Raw genomic sequence first — 21,643 nt, 5'->3', positions numbered from 1 at the left:
ATGCCACTTTGAGAGTTTCTCCATTGTCTCAAGGCTGTCCTTTCTCTTTTTTTTTTATTTTTATTTAACTTTAAGTTCAGGGGTACAAGTGCAGGTTTGTTATGTAGGTAAACTTGTGTCACCCAGGTATTAAGCCTAGTACTCATTAGTTATTTTTCCTGATCCTCTCCCTCCTCCACCCTCCAATAGGTCCCAGTGTTTGCTGTTCCCCTCTATGTGTCCATGTGTTCTCATCATTTAGCTCCAACTTAAAAGTGAGAACAGGCAGTATTTGGTTTTCTATTCCTGCCTTATTTGCTAAGGAAAATGGCCTCCAGCTCCATCCATGTTCCCTGCAAAGGACATGGTCTCATTCTTTTTTATGGCTGTGTAGTATTCCAAGATGTGTATGTGCCACATTTTTTTTTTAATCTAGTCTACCATTGATAGGCATTTAGGTTGATTCCATGTCTTTGCTATTGTGAATAGTGCTGCAGTGAACATTCGCATGCATGTGTCTTTATGATACGCAAGACAACCTAGGCAATACCACTCTCGATATAGGAACAGGTAAAGATTTCATGACAAAGATGCCAAAAGTAATTGCAACAAAAGCAAAAATTGACAAATGGGATCTAATTAAACTAAAGAGCTTCTACACAGCAAAAGAAACTACTGACAGAGTGAACAGACAACCTATAGAATGGGAAAAAAATGTTTGCAAACTATGCATCCGACAAAGATCTAATAACTAGCATCTATAAGGAACTTAAACAAGTCAACAAGCAAAAAAGCAAATAACCCCATTAAAAAGTGGGCAAAGGATATGAACAGACACTTTTCAAAAGAAATATATGCGGCCAACAATTACAGGAAAAAAAAGTTCAACATCACTGATCATTAGAGAAATGTAAATCAAAATCTCATTGAGATACCAGCTCACACCAGTCAGAATGGCTATTATTAAAAAGTCAGAAAATAACAGATGCTGGTGAGGTTGTGGAGAAAAAAGGAAGACTTATACACTGTTGGTGGGCGTGTAAATTAGTTCAACCATCGTGGAAGACAGTGTGGCAATTCCTCAAAGACCTAAAAACAGAAATACCATTCGACCCAGTAATCCCATTACTGGGTAAATACCCAAAGGATTATAAATCGTTCTGTCACAACGAGGCTGTTCTTTCTCATGTGGATTAGCCAGGTCTTCGGCTCATTCCTCTCCTCCTGCAGCGAGAAAGAGGAGTGCTCTGAAGTCAGACAAGCCTACTGTGGAGCACTGGCTTGGATAAGCCGATGATCTTGAGCATGTTACTTAACTTCTCTGAGCTTCAGTTTCCTCATCTCAAAAATGGGGCCAATAGTACTTTGTAAGGTTGTTATGAAAATGAAATGGCCCATACTGATGCTAAATAAAAATAAATTATTATTGAATTGCCACTGTGGTTATTATTAGATTACCTTGCTCTGAGCTTCATGTGTCCCGTCTGGGTCCACCTCCAGGTTGTGTCTTCAGAGGAACTTCAAGATTCCTAAAAGCCATCCTATCTTTTTGGTTCCTGGCTCACTGCTGGGGCTCACTTTGCAGGTGAGCCCAGGAGAGTGCCCAGCTGCAGAGACATGAGCAGAGGTGTGTGTTGGGGGTAGAGGGTGCATGTGGTAGAAAGGAGAGGTTATATGGGGTTTCATTTCATTTCCCAAGTCTCCCACCTTGAGATTTGACAGCATAGGGCTAAAGTGTTTTTGCAGAATTGTGGCTAGGTTGATGCCCTAGATCTGGTCGCCTCTGAAGTGTTCTCTTCCCTTGCTCTCTACCAGGACTGCTGCCTGCCATGTTGGCTCCCCAGGAACCATAGCTTTGGGCCAGATGCATAGTGGCTATGCATAGACTTTGGAATCAAAGGGACCTGGTCTGTGTCCCAGTTCTGCAGCTGGCTAGCCAAGTGACCTTGGGCATATTACTTACCACTCTGTGCCTCAGTTTCCTCATCTGTAAAATGAGGATAATGATAGTATTTACTCATGGGAGGGGATTTGGACATGAAAAGAGGCTGCACAGGTGTTTGTCATGGGATGAACTCAGCACTGGCTGGTATTTTTGGTGTCTCTTCCATGATGGTCTACTGTTGTCTTTTGCCCCTGGACAAGGAGGAAGCCACAGAGGTCTGAGTCCGTGGAACTCACTATGGTGGCCTAGTCTGCTCTAAGAACTCTCCTCACCCTGGTCCCACCCAACAGGACAGCTTCTGTGCCCCACGCCCATCCCCAACACTGAGGCTCCAGGAAGCCAAGTTCAGGGGCATCCCAGTGGAGAAGATGGGTGCAGCAGTGGGTGTGGCAGTGAAGCTGAGACATCATCCTTGCAGAAACTCATTGGGGATGTGTCTCCCTGCTTGAGCTCCCAGCAGCTGGGCCCTAACTGGGCAGTGCCCTGGTCTCCAGTAAAGAATGGACTCCCCACCACACAGGCAGCCATGCCCCTACCTGAGAGGCAGGCAGAACTGGTTGGGGGAGCTTGGCTTGCACTAATCTCTTGGCTCCTGGAGGAAGAAATGAAGGGAGCAATTAATTGTACAAGGCAGGTGGTTTGTGCAGCTTAAGTTCAGATAAAAAGTTTAATTATCCCTAAGCCCTAATACAAATTAATTAGCCTTACATATTAGGAGGGTAGGCTTCCTTGCTTTTGCCTCAGTCCAGACATTACTGTGGATTACCGAGGATGTGCTGGGAGAGAGAGAGCAACAGAAGCAGAGTCCCTGAGCCCCACCTGCTCAGGGCAGACAGCTGCGTCCACGTTGTTCCCAGATAGGGTTTGAGTGTGAGTCCTAACTCTGGGCTGGGCACCACAGCTCACCTGTACCTGGGATGTCACCTCCAGGAAGGATTTCTTATCCCTTACTATCCCTACCCACAAAGCCAGGATAGAGGGAAGAGGAGAGTTCTTATTTGCATGAGTAGAGGAAGACAAAAGGAAATAAGGCTTTGGGTTTAAATTTCTTTTTCTAAGCCATGACTGTTTTTTTTTTCTTTCCTTACGCCCTCTTTCTTCAAAATTCCACAGAGAAAATAGGCCATAAATGCCATTAGGACTTAGAGAATCACCATTAGCTCCCCTACTTCAGTCTTCTGCCCAGGTGGGCCCCAGGAGGGACCATGGGATAAAGGGTCCTGCACACCACGGTCATTATGCTCATAATTAGCTGCCATTTAATGAGTGTTTACTGTGTAATAGGCATGTAGTCTTTGCAACAACGTTGAGTTAATTTACTCATTAACTCATACATTCAACAAACAGTTATTGAAGTGCTTTGAGCAGGGGAAATGACATGCTTTGATTTGCATTTTAAGAATATGCTTCTGGCCGGGCGCCGTGGCTCATGCCTGTAATCCCAGCACTTTGGGAGGCCAAGGCGGGAGGATCACGAGGTCAGAAGACTGAGACCATCCTGGCTAACACAGTGAAACCCCATCTCTACTTAAAAAAAAATACAAAAAATTAGCTGGGCGTGGTGGTGGGCGCCTGTAGTCCCAGCTACTCAGGAGGCTGAGGCAGGAGAATGGCGTGAACCTGGGAGGCGGAGCTTGCAGTGAGCTGAGATCCGTGCCACTGCACCCCAGCCTGAGCGACAGATCGAGACTCCGTCTCAAAAAAAAAAAAAAATGCTTCTGGCTGGGTGTGGTTGCTCACACCTGCAATCCCAGCACTTTGAGAGGCCAAGATGGAAGGATTGCTTGAGGGCAGGAGTTCTAGACCATCCTGGGCAACATAGTGAAACCCACCTCTACAAAAAAATAAAAAATCAGCTGGGCATGGTGGCAACCACCTGCAGTCCTTATGCAGTCCAGCTACTCAGGAGGCTGAGGTGGGAGGATCACTGGAGCTAAAAAATTTGTATTATTTTATATATATATATATATATGATCATCCACTGCCTTTCCCTGGATAAGTCACTTCCCCTCACATCCTCCTTTTTTTTTGTCTTTGAATTGATCTGGATGATCTCTAAGCTCTCTTTTAACTCTCACTTGTTCTTAAGGCCATGGAAGAGGGTGAAGCTGACCAATCCACTCAAGGATTGGTCATATATATTTATATATGGGGAACAAAAGTAGAAGTGAGAGTTAATTCTGGTTAAGAGACTTTTGCAGAAGTCCAGTTTAGAAATTATGATGGTCTGGGCCCAGGGTTTATTTAATAAACACTTACAAATAAGGCTCTTCCTATATGCCAGGTTGAGCTTTCACAAAAAAGTAACTTATGCAATCCCTCACAACAACCCTGTGACGTAGGTACTATTAATTGATCAATGCCAGGAAATTGAAGACAGAGGATTTAAGTATCATGGCCAAAGTCACCCAGCTAGCAAGTGGCAGAGCCGGGATTGGCCCTGGGTAGTCTGGCACTCGGAGACTACACTTTTAACCACTGTGCTGTGCTGCTGCCACTGAGCAGAGGTGGAGAGAAGGGGCTAAGCTCTTGCTGACTCCTCAGCCCTCTTCCACAGCCTTCCTCTCCCTAGCCCCACCTTCACTTCCGCTTCCGTCCTTCCCTGACCCTGGGAGGAGCAGGATGTGACAGAAAGAGCAGGGGCAGTGGAAACAACCTGAGCTCTAACCCCAGCAGTTCTGCCTCTTACTACTTGAGTGACCTTTAACAAGTTCCTGTCCTCTCTGGAGTTTCGCTCCTCATCCCTAAAGTGGCCTAACCCTACCTGATAGGGTGGGTTACTGTGAGACACACTAATGCAGGTAAGTTCCTAGCACAAGCTCCTCTGGTACATTGTTCCTTTCCATTCTTCCATTCCCCAACTCCTCTTCTTCGGGCCAAACGTGCCCATTCCTTTGATTGTTTCCCTTGAGAGGATTTCCAGACAGTTCACCATCCCAGCCTCCCTTCTCTAGACATGATCCAGTTAATCAATGTCCTACAGACTATATAGTGCCTGGAACTCGATACAGCAGCCTAGAAATGGTCTGCATCTAGGAGCAGAGTACGACACCCACTCCCTTTTTCCAGACACTGCACTCCCATCAATCCAGCCAAGAATGGCATTAGGTTTTTAACAGCCTCTTTATACTGGTGGATGATGTTGAAGTTAAATTCCCTGGTGATTTTTAACAGAGACTCTTTTTAAGCCAGGTCTTTCCCATCAGCTATACGTCATTGATTATTTGAATCAAAATGCCGGTGTTCTCATTTATCTTTGTTAAAATTAATCTGGTTGGTTTCACCCATGATTACAACCTGTTAAAAATCCTTTTGACTCCTGAAGACCTCAATTCATAGTAGCTCTGTCATTTAGAAATGTGAGGAGCTTACTTTCAAAGAATCACCAGTAGCAGCCTCATCACCATCATTACCACAGGATCTAAATGAAAGAAGGTTAAACAAAAATAGTAATTCGTTAGTGAGCAGAGTCAAAGGAAGGATGGAACAGCTAAGCGACAGGAAAGTCAGGGGTACAGCTGGTCCTCGGTAAGAATTAGAACAGGAATTCCAGTTCCATCACCGTCCTTTCCATCACACATCTCCTGCGAGTGCCAGCCTTCTTCCTCCCCGACTGCAATCCCACTTTTCCCCATGGCACTGCATGGCTGCCAACAGCTGCAGAGCTTTGCTTGCTGCCGCGTCGGCTTCTTTGAAAGAGACTGATCTGGTCCCTAACGTAAAAGTCCAAGGAAGGGGAAAGGATGTTTAACATCATCAGCCATCAGAAAAATCCAAATCAAAACCACAATGAGATAACACCCACCAGGATAGCTATAAAAAGACAGACAATAACAAGTGTTGTCTCAGAGAAGGAGAAATTGGACCCCTCATTCATTGCTGGTGGGAATGTAAAATGGCACAGCCACTTCGGAAAACGTTTTGGCAGTTCCTCAAACTCTTCAACATAGTTACCATATGACTCCTAGAGAAATGAAAACGTGTCCACACAAAAAGTTGTACACAAATGTTCATAGCAGCATTATTCAGAATAACTCAAATGTGGGAACAACCCAAATGTCATCAACTGATGAATGAATTAACAAAATGTGGTGTATCCAGACAGTGGAATGTTATTCAGCCATAAAGAGGAATGGAGTACTGATACATGCTACAAATGGGCGAACCTTGAAAACACATTCAGTGAAAGAAGTCAGACACGAAAAGCCACATACATGGTTCCATTCACATGAATTGTCCAACATAGGGACATCTATAGAGAGAGAAAGTAGATTCGTGGTTGCCTAAGTCTCAGAGGTGGGATGTGGAATGGTCACTGACTGTTAATGGGTACACATTTCTTTTAGGGGTTATGAAGTGCTCTAAAATTAAACTGTGGTGATGTGAGCACAACTCTCTAAATACACTGAAAACCATTGAAATGTACAATCGAAATGGTTGGATTTTATGGTATGTAAATTGTGTCTCAGTAAAGCTTTTAAAAAAGAAATCCAGGAAAGGAAGTCATTGACCCAGCTTGGGTGAGATGTCCTATTTTGAACTCACCAGCTGTGGCAAGTGGGCATGGGGGCATGGGAAATATGGCAGCTTATCTGGACAGTTTCCATCATCATGGGAATGAGGGACACAGTTCCTATTAGGGTGTCAGCAGACAAAACAATGGGTACCCACCACACTGGCTAATTCTAGACAACTTACAGTTATTCAAACACTGAATTATTTCTTCTGAATTACCTCATTAATTATCGCAACAACCCTGGGGATATAAAAGCCATTTTATAGTTGATAGAGGCTCAGGTTAAATAAATGCCCCAGGATCACTTAGCTAGTTGGTAACTAATGTAAGCTAGGGTTCAAACCCAGGTTGGACTCCAGTGTCCTCTCTTAATTATTAGGCCATGCTGCCTCCTCTAGCTTTATACAAGTTGTTGAAAAATTCTGGAACATATCACTGGAGACCTAACTTGAGATCCATTCTTTATTTCATTTACTTATTCACTTTTTCATTAAAGGAGATGTTTTGACATGAAAACCCTGAACTTCCTTTGCTGGCATAGGACCACAGTTGGTAATCTTTGAGAAGTGCCCGAAGACTGGAGATGGTCGTGCAAACCCTGCTAACCACACTGCTCTCCACACCACACTCCTCCAGCTTGTCAAGGGTATAAAGAACTGGCACAAGAACACATCTTGTTAAAATCATGATGCAGCAGGTCTGGAGCAATCTCCTGATCTACCAACCAGTTAACCTCACTGTCAAAACAAGAAATAAGGTTAATTTGGCAAGATGTGTGCCTAGTGAACCAATACAGCTTATTTTCCAAGTATTTACAAGCTGTCTACTTAATAATCTGCACTCAAATTCTGCCAGCAATTTGATGGCACAATTTATGGATACCAAGCCTACTGGTCTGTGGTTTCTCAGACCTCCTTTTGCCTTCTTTAAAAATTCAATACAACCGTTTTCCATCTCTAGTCGCTTGGTAATTTTCTGCTGCACCATGATTTCTCAAAGATCCAGGGCAGTGGTTCTGCAACCCCATCTGCACATTCCTCCTGTCTCCCAGGTGGGATTCATGTGGGCCTGTGATGTAAATCTACTGAATTCCGCTGGACACTTGCCTGCTTTCCCGTCTCCTACTTTAAGCTCTGGATCCTTCTTTTCGGCATTTGTTCCAGCTTCTCCAAGATGCAGCTCCTTCTTCCTGGTGGAGGAGGCAGAGGACGCCTGGGAGTGGATTGTTCGGCTTTCTCCCTGTCATCTGTCACTAGCAGACCATCTGCACCAGCAGAAGGCATGGCTTCCCTTCTTCTTCTTTCTTCATATGGATGAGACATCTTTCTGTTGTCCTTAGCATTCCTCACCAGCCGTGGTCACTCTGAAATGCAGCCTTCCTGGCACTGTTTTTCTGCACTCCTGCCATGCTTTATTGTCATCCACAGCCCTGTGCCTGCAGGCCCCCTTTCAGTTGTGTCATCTGCAAATCCAGCTAAGGTGATATATCTCAAAGGCAGCCCCTTTTTCTTCATTAATTGGGCTATTTGAACTTGGGACAACTGACTGTGTTTTTAGAGTTTCCCATCAACAGAGACTGTGGTTTTCAGAATGCCTAGCTAAAAGTAATATTATCTATTGTTTGTGGAGCTGTATATGTCACAATAGGATTATGATCTAGGTTACTGTTATTATCTTCATTTTACAGACAAGGAAACTGAGGCCCAGAGTAACATTCCCCCAAGATCATACAGTTATTTTATGGAGCAGGGTGAGTCTTGAACCCATGTTATCTAAGTTCAGAATCCATGTTCTCAACCACTTCCCTGGAGGCCTCTCCTGAGTACCATGGCAGAGGAGACAACCCTAGCTGCAAAGATCTAGAAGGCTCTATCACAGGCCCTAATGCTAGTGCACATCCAGGACATCTCGAGCCAGGGCAAAGGGCATGAACACTGAAGGAGAAGGAAGACAGTCTCAAAACAGGAGCCTACTTCAAAGGGAATTGAGAGGCTTAAGTGAGATCATTCATTCATTCATTCACCGAATACCTGTCTACCTCTGCCATGTCCTCCACCAAGTTCTCGGGTGTTCATACATCCTTGTGAAATGGCTTGCCCCATCCCCTTCCACATCCTCTCTGGAAGTCCAAGCCCCGTGGTTTCCTCAGGATAGATGACTTTGAGCCTATTTTAGCAGAAGCAATTCCTGGTCATCCTAAGCTTGTTTCTGCTCCAGACACCCAGAGGGCACACAGGCAGGGGAGATGGTGTTTCTGGCTTTAGCCGAAGGAGTAATCACAGCTCTTTGCTTAATAAGGCCTTGCTTAATAAGGCCTTTCAATTATCTCAATAAAGAGGAGACTAAACACTTAACCACTGTGGAGAGTATCTTATTGATTGGAGGACAGAGGCTCTGGCCTGCCTGCCCAGGACTGAGTAGGATCCAGGCCAACCTGGTCCCAGAGGGCAGCTGCTAGGGTGTGAAGTACTTAAAAGAGTTTCTCCAAGCTCTGAGAGGAGCCAGCACAGTTCCAAAGTGGCTTCACAACTTTAAGGGGCTGAGCTTCAGAGCTCATGGTCCCCCTCTGAGATGCTATGGCTACTGGAAAATAGACAAAAGCAAGAAGAGTGGCTTTTAATCCCAGTTGAGCAAAGAAGAGCTGTCAATGTAATTAGCCTCAGTTCCTGCATCTGTACAATGGGGATAAGAATACAAAGTTCACAGGGTTCATGGGGCTTGTGTGAGGTAAATATGCAGAAGTGCTTTGTAAATTATAAATCCACATGAATAGGTGAGTCTGTTATTTGCTGTTATCATCATTAATGAGATTCTGTTACTCTTCTGCTTAACATGGTGCCTCACTGAATGGGATAAACCCATATTCCTCCCCATGGCCCGTCAGATGCTGCGTGATCTGGCCCCTGCCTGCCTTACCCTCCTCTTGTGGTGTCTAGTCCTGCTGACCCTTGACAATTCCTAGATCAGACCAAACTCCTTCCTGCTACCTCAAGGCCTCTGTACTTGCTGTTTCCTCTACCACACACACTTGTCCCCAGGTGTTTTACATGACTGGATCCTTTACATTCAGCTCTCAGCTTAAATGTTAGCTCCTCAGAGAGGCCTTTCCTGACCACACTCCCACCACCTGATGCAGCACCTCTCTCGAGTCTCTTCATAGAACCAACCAAGACACAATATTTTTATGTATTCACTTAATTGTTTATGGTCTTGTTGGGATGTTGGCTCCCTGCACATAAGGATCTTGTCTCTCTTGTTCACCCCCAGGTCCATGTCACGGTACCTGGCACATAGTAGGTACTCTAAACAATTGCTCAATGAGTGAATGAATGAATAGGTGAATGATTGGCAGGGAAGCCTCACTTGTTTCCCAAATGGCCTTCTCTCCCTTACACCCTGTTTCTCTCCCTCTCTCAGATACGGAGACATGGTGCCTAAGACGATTGCAGGGAAGATCTTCGGCTCCATCTGCTCCTTGAGTGGCGTCCTGGTCATTGCCCTGCCAGTCCCTGTGATTGTTTCCAATTTTAGCCGGATTTACCACCAGAATCAGAGAGCTGATAAACGCAGGGCACAAAAGGTAAGCCTCAGACGCAGGGATGCGGGGGCAGTGTAAAGGATGCGGGGGACCAGCAGTCAGGGAGCCAGGCCTAGAGCTCCTGAGGATCACTGCACAGACAGCCTCTGGCTTTGCAAGGTAAGGTAGCTTCGGTCCCTTCCTGCTCATTGGTCTCCTGAATTCCAGCCCATCAGTTCCAAAATGCAATGAACCCTCAATTATCTGTAAACCATCCACCTTTGGACATTCTATGGCAATTTCCTTGGCCTCTGGCTCCACCTACACTCCCTCAGCCACTGCCACTCAGCCGTCCCTGCACTCCTCCCTCTCCCAGCCAAGAGCTTACTAGGAAACATAATCTCTTTTTAATATCCTATAAAAGCCTATCTAAAACCCAGTGACAAAAATAAATTTGTTGAAAAGAAAAATAAATAGTGTGGAATGAGAGCATCCTAAGGTCACCGAGTTCAAGGACAAATGGCACAACAGGCTTTAGGAATCTCCAAGATATCATAGGGTAAAGGCACGGAAGTCAACTGCAGGTGGTGATCAGGAGACTAACCATCAGTCCTGGGGAAAGTGTTAGATTATGTTCAATATACACTGCTGAAAATGGCAGGAGAGGGTAAAATACGGTCATTTGCCCATGCAATGAGGAAAAATGTCTGAAGGCTTTGGTGCTCAGAAAGAAGTCTCGTTTTCCAGCTAGCCCTCAACTTTGTTTCTAGAACAACTCATCGACTCAGCCAACTCTTGTTCACTTGCATTTTTAAGGCATCTAGCCAGTGAGGTTTCTGGGTAGTGACTTTTCCCCAGGTTTCCTCTCAGAAGAGGGTTATCTGGGTTGGGGAAGTGGGAAAGCGGTGTTTTTCATTGTCTTCAGATCTGGGCTGAACTGTGGTGCCCCTTCAGCAGCATCTCAGCCCCCAGGGATTATGGCCAGAGCCTTTCTGAGGACAATGGAAAGGAGGAGAGCTGTTGAAAGACTGGCTTTTGGAGGCTTGGGGTTTTGTCTCCTTACTTTATTCTTTTATCCATTATTCCACAAACATTTATTGAGCATGTACTATGTGGTCGGCCCTATGCATTGCAGCCAGATTTTTTCCTTGCTACAGAATTCCTGCTATTGGCCTTCTGCTTGCAGGGATAACCTCCAGGTAGCAGGGCTTGCCTTGGATGTAAAGGCTCAAAGGGAAGTTAATGTCGTTATGGAGGAAGAAATCCAGAATTTCAGAACAGATCTGTGTATGCCGACCGTCACAAAGCTATAAAGGTTATGAAAGCTAGCTCCAAAATGTATAATAATTATTATATAACAATTTACATATAATTGTATAGTGAATCTAGTTGGTTCCCACCTCTAGCCTATCACCTTCTGTGTGCCTTTATGGTTGGCTCCTTGCCTCCTGTCCCCTCTGCCTCTGCTGAACTATGTTTTTATTTATGCTGACCTAGTCTGTTAAGTTGCCACCTTAAGATTTATCTTCTGGCTCTGTCCGTCATCCTTTCTGTCCCATACACGCCTATCTCTTACCTCTTCACCCAGGGTTTCCCTACCTCCTGTTTCCTGCCAGTCATCCCAGAAACGGAAATCTTACCTCTTTCCCTGTTTAAGTCAGGCAGCAAATTTGAATAGGGTCTAAATTCATTATGCAGAAACTGGGATCTTCTTCCCACAATCAGGAACCAGAGACCCTGAAGGGCCAGGGATCCTCTAGTGGCCCCGCCCTAAAGGGGCTAGGGCTAACACAGGTTTCTGGCAGAGCAGGTGAGGTTCACAGGAATCCTTAGCTCACCCACTAGCCCACAGCTGTGCACACACCAGTGATAGCCCCTTCCAGCTGTGTTCTCAGTCACTCCTACAGCTACCTTCCCCTCCCCTGGGAATTGATTTATTATTATTATTTTTTAGAGATAGGGTCTCACTATGTTGCCCAGGATGGAGTCAAACTCCTGGGATCCAGGAATCCTCCCACCTCCGCCTCCAGAGTAACTGGGATTACAGGTGTGTTCCCAGCTCTCCCCTGGGACATTATAAAGCTCATCCTGTGTGATTAAAATCTAGGAGTAACTTAGGCTTCTTCCTTCCTCTAGCTGCTAAAGATGAGTCTCCCTCCCTCCCTGCCCCTTTCCCTCTCCCTCTTCTCTCTCCTCTTGAAATCAGAGTAAATATTTACAGTGTTTTCACCTTGCCTGGATACTGTTTCTCCTCAAGGCTGCTCAGCTCTGTCTCTGTCACCTTGGGCTTCCTATAAGAGGGAAATAAATACTTGCTGCTCCAGCATTGAGTCTGTCACCATGGGTCAAGGCAAGTAGGTGGAAAGTGGAGAGATGGGACGGGAAGGAAGCTAATGATAGTTCTCAGCCCAGGCCACATACTTGGGAGCTAAGTAGCTATATTGTCATCCTCTTCCCATGACTGGTTTGACTGGGATTATTACTAAGATTAGTCTGTTACTATTTGCCTTAGATACTGTGTCCTCTGAGCCAAGTGAACTGGAGATAAGGGGAGGTCTGGCAGTGGACAGAGAGAGGGGAACATCCGGAGTGGGGCATTTGGTCCCCATCTCCAGTTCTGGTGCATACCCATATTCTTTTTTTTTAATAAAATGTTTTATTGAGATAATTATAGATGCTCATGTAGTTGTAAGAAATAACACAGAGCAATCTCTTACAAAGTTTGTCCATCAGTTTCCCCTAGTGGTAACATTTTACAAAACAATAGCACTATATATCACCACCAGGGTATGGACATTGTACAACCAACCAATCTTATTCAGATATCTCCAGTTTTACTTGGACTGGTGTGTGTGTGTACATGTGTGTGTGTATAAGTTCATGCATCCACTGCCACGGTCAAGAGACTGAACAGTTCCAACACCACAAGGATCCCGTGGGTTGCCCTTTTATAACCCCACCTTCTGCCCTAGCCCTGCCCTGTCCCTAACCCCTAACAATGATGACAGTCATTAGGAAGGAGAAGGGCAGCCAGCATGTGTAATGTGTTCAGCTTCTCCCTGTGCACGCAGGAGAGATGAGCTTGAACTGAGACACCATGCAGCCCTCCTGCAGTGGGCCTTCTCTGCTGAAGGCTTCCCAGGTTGGAGCTGGGGAGAGTTTCAGTTGTCCTAGTTAAAACCATTTATTTTTCCATCATTTATAAATGTTTTAATTTCAAAAATGTTATATACATGAATTCATGCAATAGGTAACCTTTGGGTATTGGCTTTTTCCATTCTATATGATTCCTGGATTTTCATCCAAGTTGCTGTACCAGTAATCCATTCATTTTTATTGCTGAGTAGTATCCATGGGACAGATGTACCAGTTTGTTTATTTGCCTGTTGAGAAACACCTGGGCTGATTCCAGTTTTGGGCTATTACAAATAAAGCTACTGTGCACAATCATGTAGAGGTTTTTGTGTGAGCATAAGTTTTAATTTCTCTGAAATAAATGTCCCAGAATGCAACTGCCCATGTTTTGGCTTTCCATTTCTTTCTCTTTCTCCTCCTACTGCCTCTCCCAGGGCAAGAGACAGAAATACTCATGGTTAAAAGGCACCCATCAGCCAGACAGGAAGAAAGTGCTTAATTGTGAGAGGCCTCTCAAGGATTGATAGAAGTATCAGCTTGAACATAGATGGTGCCTGCAACTGTACCCAGAGTAGCAGCATTCTCCTTCCAAATCCCCTCTCCTCCAACCCTGGAGTCTCCACATTTGTTGAAAATGCAATCTCCTGGGCTTTGCTCGAATTTCGAAACTTGTCTGATGGTGGAAATTCAGGGAAGGAGGAGGAGAATGTTCTGGAAGCAACATTCGGTCTGAAAGTTGGAGGTCCTGAGCTGAAGTCTTGATCGTCCACTGCCTTTCCCTGGATAAGTTACTTCCCCTCACAACCTCCATTTTTTTTTTTTTTTTTTTTTGTCTTTGAATTTATCTGGATGATCTCTAAGCTCTCTTTTAACTCTCACATTGTTCTTAAGGCCATGGAAGAGGATGAAGCTGACCAGTCTACTCAAGGATTGAGCCCATTACAGTGGCTGTATAAGCATGGCCTTCCAGCCATCTACATAGGATCTTCTTCCTTCCTCAGCCATCATAAACGCTGCTTGAGCACCTGTTCGGTGTGAAGCCCTGTGTTGGGTGTTAAGAGATAAAAATATGCATAAGCCACATGCCCCAGGCCCCAAGAGCTCAAAACCAGGCTATAGAGCCCCACCCAATTTCATATGCTGGGTATGGTTCTGTAAATCCATTGCAAACCTTTTTATCCTGTGTGGGAAGTGATTAAATGATCTAGTACATTTGGTATGACAATCTGTTGCTTTAATAGAGCCCAGGGTAAGATATGATTAAAAGAAGTGCCACAAAGAAGAACAGGAGAATCTTTCATCTCTAGAAACTAATGAAGACGGACCCCAGATACAAGAAAGGTCTGGCTCCAAGTGGTGCAATCAAATTATATAAGACTATAATAAGCTTGACACAATTGGATTTCCATATGAAACTCTCAACACCCAGCACTCACCCAAAGCAAATGCAGCCACATCCTCAAATGATGAGGAACTTGCTGGAACGTAAACATCTAGCCAAGGGTAGGGCTTAAGCAGGATTCCCACAGAGTAGAACTGTCCTGACCCCCAATCAATGTTCTCTGCTTGTAGAGAGGAGGCATGATAGCACTGATTTGCCATCATCCTTTCTCTCCCAGGTTCCCCTTTTTATTCTCTCCTTCATCAAGAGGAGCAGTCTTCCTCAGACTTAAGGGAAGATCTTTCAGGCTCAAGTCCTGGCCCCTTCCCCATATTTAGAAGCCTGGGAAGGGAGTTGAATTGTTTCTGCAAAGAGATACTTCCCACAAAGCAAGAGATATACGTCCTTTGTGCTTCTGTTGACCACCTGAACCCCTGAGTCAGTGGCCTCCTTTTGGCAGATGAACCAGTCCATCAGGACACTTGGGGAGAGGGTGAGAAGAAGTGGAAATTGTCACAATTTCCTTAGGACTCTTTTCCTGCGTAGAGTCCATGCTGAAGTTGCCTGTGGACTTGCTCAGAGCCAGAAGGAGGGACCCTTCTACTCCAGGATGGGTCTGCTATCCTTGTGAGCTGTTCTGCTTCCAGTAGCAAGAGCCTGGGGCTGTAAATAGTTATACAGAGCCCAAACCTCAAGTTGCATTTTTTTTAACCAGCAAGAAACCTCTACCCAGTCCCTTCTCCCTCTCTCAGTCTCATTCCTTAGTCCTCTGTCTTTGGTTGTGCTACTGTCATGGTGACAATGATTACAGTCATTAGGAAGGAGAAGGGCAGCCAGCATGTGTAATGTGTTCAGCTTCTCCCTGTGCAAGCAGGGGAGATGAGCTTGAACTGAGACACCATGCAGCCCTCCTGCAGTGGGCCTTCTCTGCTGAAGGCTTCCCAGGTTGGAGCTGGGGAGAGTTTCAGTTGTCCTAGTTAAAGCCAAGTAGTGTATGGAAATGTGTCCCATCCTCCCTTCTTAGGCACAGCCAGTCAACTGTCACATGTACCTATACTCATTCCCACTGTCATGTGCAGCAAAACAAACATATGTTAACATATACATGCAGCCAGGCACGGTGACTCACACCTGTAATCCCAGCACTTTGGGAGGCCAAGGTAGGTGGTTCACCTGAGGTCAGGAGTTTGAGATCAGCCTGGCCAACCTGATGAAACCCCGTCTCTACTAAAAATACAAAAATTAGCTGGGTGTGTTGGTGGGCACCTGTAATCCCAGCTACTCAGGAGGCTGAGGCAGGAGAATTGTTTGAACCCAGACGCAGAGGTTGCAGTGAGCCGAGATTGCGCCACTGCACACCAGCCTGGGTGACAGCGGGACTCCATCTCAAAAGAAAAAAAAAAAAAAACACAAAAAAACAAAAAATATATATATACATGCATGAGTCCACTCCCGAAGACAGAAATACAATTGTAAATGTGCTTATTAACTTTAAAAATCGAGAACTTACTGTTTACTGGGGGTACATCAGTAAAAAAGGCAAAAACCCCTGCCCTCAAGGAGTTTACATTTTAGTGGGAGAGAAAGTATCAAGATAAATATATAAAACATATCTTTCCTTAGTAATAAGTGCTAAGAAAAAAATTGCAGAGGAGTTAAGAAGCATTGAAGAGCACATAGGCACCCTCCTTGCTTTTCTCATAATTAACTCATATTTGGGGACCTACTATATACAGAAAACTGTACTGGACCCTAGAGGAGAATCAGGGCAGCTATCACATACACTCCTCTGAGGAGTTTGCAGTCTAGAGATAAGAAAACTGAGTAGCACAACTGAATAGCACACGGCATTTTGCAATACTGAGTAGATAAAGGTCATGAAACCTTTGGGAGAATAGAGCTTGGATGAGTGATATTTCTCCTGCCAGGATAATACCCAGGCTGCAGAGATGAGTGGAGACTCCTGAGAATTCTGACCCAACCAAGCTATACAAAGTGGGTACACAACGTCTCAGACCCAATCCCTGGGTCTATAACTGGAGATGCATGAGGTTGGAGAGAAACAGCCTCATCCCCTTCATCAGGTGTCACCTGGGAAGCCAGCCTCACAGTGTCACCAGGCTTGCTGTCTTTTTGTATCATGGTCTCCCTCATTCTTTTATTATCTCTGCCAATCACAGAAGGCCCGCCTTGCCAGGATCCGCGTGGCCAAAACAGGCAGTTCGAATGCATACCTGCACAGCAAGCGTAACGGGCTCCTCAACGAGGCACTGGAGCTGACGGTAGGTACCTAGAAGACCTGGGCTGGGGAACATAAAGGGGCAGATGGGCTTATTTTCTCTTTCCCGGGACACCAGCACTCCCACCCCAGAGCCCTAGTATGAACCCCAAGGAGGACATGTTTCCAAACTTTCCCCAGGTGACAGCCCCCCATTCACACACCACTCCTATAGGATTATCACCACTACCTCTAAACCAGGTTTAGACCAAGGGCCTCTGAGCCCAAAGGCTAGCATATTCAATGCTGACCCTGAAATTTGGTCAAATAAAAAACTTTGATTATTCTATTGCCCTTTGACCTTTAGTAGAGAAATGAAGGAGCTGGAAAGGGGGAGAGCCACCAGCTTTTTACTCAATCTCTCTTCTTTTTTTACTAGGGCACCCCAGAAGAGGAGCACATGGGCAAGACCACCTCACTCATCGAGAGCCAGCATCATCACCTGCTGCACTGCCTGGAAAAAACCACTGTGAGTCCCAGCCCATTGCCGCCTCCTTTTCAGCACTGACCCTGACCCTTTTCTAAGGCTGTACTCACATCTTCACTCTGGGCCAGATGTCAAAGTCTGTCCCCTTCAGATCCAACAGGTAGTGATGGGATCTATTGGCCCTCAGGTGGAAGACCCTGAGGAGTGGGGCAAGGTCACCAGGGTGGGAGGCCAGCTCTGTCCTGCAGGAGCACTGAGGAGGCCACTCCCCCAGCCTCCCACACACTCCTACACTCATCTCCAAAGCCCATTTCTTGATTACTGAGGACTTAGGGGTCTGCCTATCAGTTTCTCAGTTCTGACGGGCATCACCCTTCAAAGCTTGGGCTGAATTTGTATAGGACAGTAGAGAAGAGTGTTGATTTCTGTCCCACCTCTGGGGCTGGGTTGATGCAGCCTGTGGGCCCCTTGGCTCCCTACATCCTCCTGCAGACAGTGTGTGGAGGCAGTGCATGTATTTCTCCAACCAGGATTCAGAAGTACCACACCCCCCACCCCGCCCGGCGCCTGCCCAGTCACCCTGCGGTTCTCAGGGGATCCAGATGCTAACAGGCTGATTGTTAAAACAGAGCCATGGTTGAGGGTGCCACAGCTGGAGTGTGGAATGATGCTTGTGCCTAACCGTCAGACTGAAAGGAAGGGCAGTGGGGCCAACCCTGGACCCTTGGCAGATAAGTGCTAGGAATAGCAGACAGGGAAGAGAGGTCAGGGTAGAAAAGCCAATGAGAAACAAGGTGAAAGCCTTCCTGCTCCTTTCTAGAACCTCCTCCCCAAAGAGTCTATATTCAGGGCTCAGTACACTAAGGAAGGAACTTCCTAATTCTAGATGTTCCATATCCTGGCCTCCCAGATGTAGAGAGAATAAATGTTAGATGACTCCTTTTTTTTTTGGCAGGGAGAGGGGTGTGTGGCTGCAGGGACAGGATCTTGCTGTGTTGCCCAGGCTGGTCTTAAAACTCCTGGCCTCAAGTGATCCTCCCACCTCAGCCTCCCAAGTAGCTGGAACTACAGGTGCACATCACCTTGCCTGGCTTAGATGACTCTATCTGAGCCAAATGTGGACACTGTGGATGGCAGTTGAACCCAACAAGGACTTCGAAAATGGGAGGGTGCTCTGCAAACCCTAGTTTACAGGATTTATCATCAAGAATGTATATTCGTATCTAGACTTTCTCTCAAAGACTCTGAGCTTGCCAAAGGGATAGGCCTGGACCCAACTGCCCTTTCCAAATTGCATGTGCTGGGTGGAATGTGTAAATTGAAAGGATATGGGTGAAAACATTTGGGTTTGAAGGACTGGAATGTTGGCATTGAAGAAATCGGATTTTAGAATTGAGGGATGGAATGCTGGCATTGAAGGGATGGAATGCTGAATTTGAGGGAAAGAATGTTGGATTGTGAGGGTGAATGTTGGATTGGATTGGGATTAAAGCCCTGGAATGCTGGATTTTAGGGGAGGAATGTTGGACTCAAGGGGTGGAATGTTGGGACAGGAGAGGCAGAATGTTGGGATGGAAGGAGTGAATGTTGGGGTTGAGCAGGGTCCTGTTGGGGCTAAAGGGTGGAATGTTGGGACAAAGCGGGCAGAATGCTGGGAATGAGGGATGGAATGTTTGACTCAAAGGGTGGAATGCCGGGATCAAGAGATTGAATGTCAAAACTGGCTTGGGAATGCTGGAATGTACAATCAATGGTGTTTTTATCTTCTGTTGGCATGTTGTCCTGTAGGGGTTGTCCTATCTTGTGGATGATCCCCTGTTATCTGTACGAACCTCCACCATCAAGGTATAACTTTTTAAAAATTCAATTGATGTTTTTCTCCCTGATAATTCTGAGTCTGTGGATTCTCCCCTTTTTACCCCCCGGCCTGGTTCTGTGCATGTGCTGCTGATTCTTCTGGGGCTCCTCCTACCTCTGCTGTCACACCCAGCACCAGCTCAGGCTTCCGGTTTCTTGTGCTGAACCACCCAACTGTCTTTCTAGTTCCCTCTTTGGACCTCCCCAGGGACATGGAAGGGGTGGTGGAACATGGCACCAGTGCTGGTATCCTGTGAGTCCCCATGTGCCACATCTGTCTGTGCCACATCCCAGCTCCGTGGGGACTCCTGGTTATTTGCCGCCAGGCTGGTCTTTCCCTGAACTCTGTTCTCATGCCATGTCTCTTCAGACTTTCTCCTCACTCTGGCAGCCTTAGCCAGACCATTAATGCCATAGATTTGTAGTCACCTTGGCCAAACAGCCATTTTTTAGTTATCCTGGGTTCAGCTATACCCCATCCCAATGGCCTGCAGTCAGGAGATAGTTTAGCAATCCCTTCCCGTGCTTACACTTGACCTAGGGAATCCTGTGCCTCCAGGTATATTAAGGACTCATATCCCATAATCAGGTGGGGAAAATAATAATTAAAAGAAACCCTATCCCTGACAGTTTGCCCCACTGGCCTTCAGGATCAATGCTCTCCCAATTCTGTGAATGACCCCCATGTTTAAAAGCTTTTGTCACACCCTTACCTATTAAATCCAGGAAAGACAACCTAGCATACCCACTACCCACAGTCAATGACTCCTTATCTGCCACCTCTGGCAGATGTTGTACGAAGCCTGGAAAGTAAAGTCTTTGCTTCTAGCTGTGATGATGCCACTGAATCCCTCTGTGTCCTCTATGTCCCTTCAGAGCTCAAAGCTGTAGATGGAGTATATGTCACATCATGATTTCACAGCTGCAGTCCCTACCCTTTGAGCTGATGGCCAGGGCTGCCAATATGCTTCTCTTTCTGTCCTCATTGGATGCCCATGGGACATCACCCCTCCTGAATGCTTATCTGTGATCTGGGCAGCTGGGAGCCCTTCCTTCAAGGTCCAGAACAGAGACAGGCAGGCATACAGCGTATAGGGGCTTACCTCTCTCGTCCCTACCTCTTTTTCCTACTACTTCTCCTTCTACCTCTCACAGAACCACGAGTTTATTGATGAGCAGATGTTTGAGCAGAACTGCATGGAGAGTTCAATGCAGAACTACCCATCCACAAGAAGTCCCTCACTGTCCAGCCACCCAGGCCTCACTACCACCTGCTGCTCCCGTCGTAGTAAGAAGACCACACACCTGCCCAATTCTAACCTGCCAGCTACTCGCCTGCGCAGCATGCAAGAGCTCAGCACGATCCATATCCAGGGCAGTGAGCAGCCCTCCCTCACAACCAGGTGGGTGGCTTCCATCATCCCCAAAGGCTCGAATCATCTCATTCCCAGAATTAGACAATCGCAGCATTAGGAGAACCTTGAGGATCCTCTAGCCACTCCCCTTATCTAATGCATGAGCCCCTCTACCTTCCTCCTTTCCTTGCAAGGAAACCCAAAGCTCCTTCATATGCTGTTGGAGTAGGTACTACAGTAGTTTAGGCTGAAAATGGGGTTAGGTAACAGGAGGGAAAAAAAAACTTTGAAAAGAATTATATATATACCTATAAAATAACGTGTCTCTAGATACACAAAAATGATCTGATCTGGTACAAGGAATGGACCAACCATTTTCTCAAGAAACAGTTTTCATATTTGTGTTACTCATGGCTTATCCTAGGCTGATTTTGAATCCCAGAGACTGACTTTTCCCTCCCTCTCTGCTTATATTTAGGCCACTTCCCACTACCTCCAAATGGGTTGCAGAGAATTCAGGGAAGGCAAATGCCAAATGCCACAAATGATAGGTAAACAATCACTGGTGGGAGTGATGTACACTCTGCAATTCAAAGCCTACTATACACAACTTGGTAATTGCTAGTAGTTTAGAAATAATAATTAGAATGGATTATTACAAACTGATTACAAAAGGCAGAGATAGAGGAACAACAAAATATCATCCTGGTTACCATGAACAAGGAATGTAGGGGGTCAAGGAAGCTTTGGGACGCTGGCCAGCAGGAACCATCATCAACTCACTCTTTTCTATCCCAGTCGCTCCAGCCTTAATTTGAAAGCAGACGACGGACTGAGACCAAACTGCAAAACATCCCAGATCACCACAGCCATCATCAGCATCCCCACTCCCCCAGCGCTAACCCCAGAGGGGGAAAGTCGGCCACCCCCTGCCAGCCCAGGCCCCAACACGAACATTCCTTCCATAGCCAGCAATGTTGTCAAGGTCTCCGCCTTGTAAAACCACTGGACAGAGGGCCAGAGGGGGTAGTGGGGAATGAAGGGGACTGGCATGTTGGTGGGTGGCCACTGGGACCACTCCCTCCCCCCTCTCCCCACTATTTCTGCCTGCCCCATTGTACCCCTAGCACTGAGACTTGTGCCTGGAAGGAAAAAGAGGCAGCAAAGGGGCACCTGAGGTTCACGCTGCTAGCGTGGACATAGCCCTGTGATACTGCATCTCACTGGGGCCAGAGGAAGGGAGGGAGGGTGGG

General features: G+C 46.1%; 1 protein-coding gene across 2 annotated transcripts in view; it reads left to right on the top strand.

Moving 5' to 3' along the window:
• Positions 1-21,637, top strand: part of KCND3 (potassium channel, voltage gated Shal related subfamily D, member 3) — a 221,931-nt gene extending 200,294 nt beyond the window's left edge. Inside the window, exons 3-8 of one of the 2 annotated variants that reach the window (XM_012000732.1) lie at positions 9,858-10,020; positions 16,654-16,755; positions 17,131-17,220; positions 18,967-19,023; positions 20,191-20,438; positions 21,189-21,637. In XM_012000732.1, the coding sequence (XP_011856122.1) occupies positions 9,858-10,020; positions 16,654-16,755; positions 17,131-17,220; positions 18,967-19,023; positions 20,191-20,438; positions 21,189-21,390 (862 nt within the window). In that variant the 3' untranslated portion in view covers positions 21,391-21,637. The remainder of the gene's footprint in view (positions 1-9,857; positions 10,021-16,653; positions 16,756-17,130; positions 17,221-18,966; positions 19,024-20,190; positions 20,439-21,188) is intronic. The other variant, XM_012000733.1, reaches the window with a different exon arrangement.
• Positions 21,638-21,643: the final 6 nt, after the last annotated feature.

Source organism: Mandrillus leucophaeus, unplaced genomic scaffold, assembly GCF_000951045.1.
Source record: "Mandrillus leucophaeus isolate KB7577 unplaced genomic scaffold, Mleu.le_1.0 Scaffold64, whole genome shotgun sequence".
In the NCBI taxonomy this organism is placed as follows: domain Eukaryota; kingdom Metazoa; phylum Chordata; class Mammalia; order Primates; family Cercopithecidae; genus Mandrillus; species Mandrillus leucophaeus.
The sequence above is the reverse complement of the archived record's forward strand: the minus strand, read 5'-3'. Positions and strand labels throughout refer to the sequence as shown.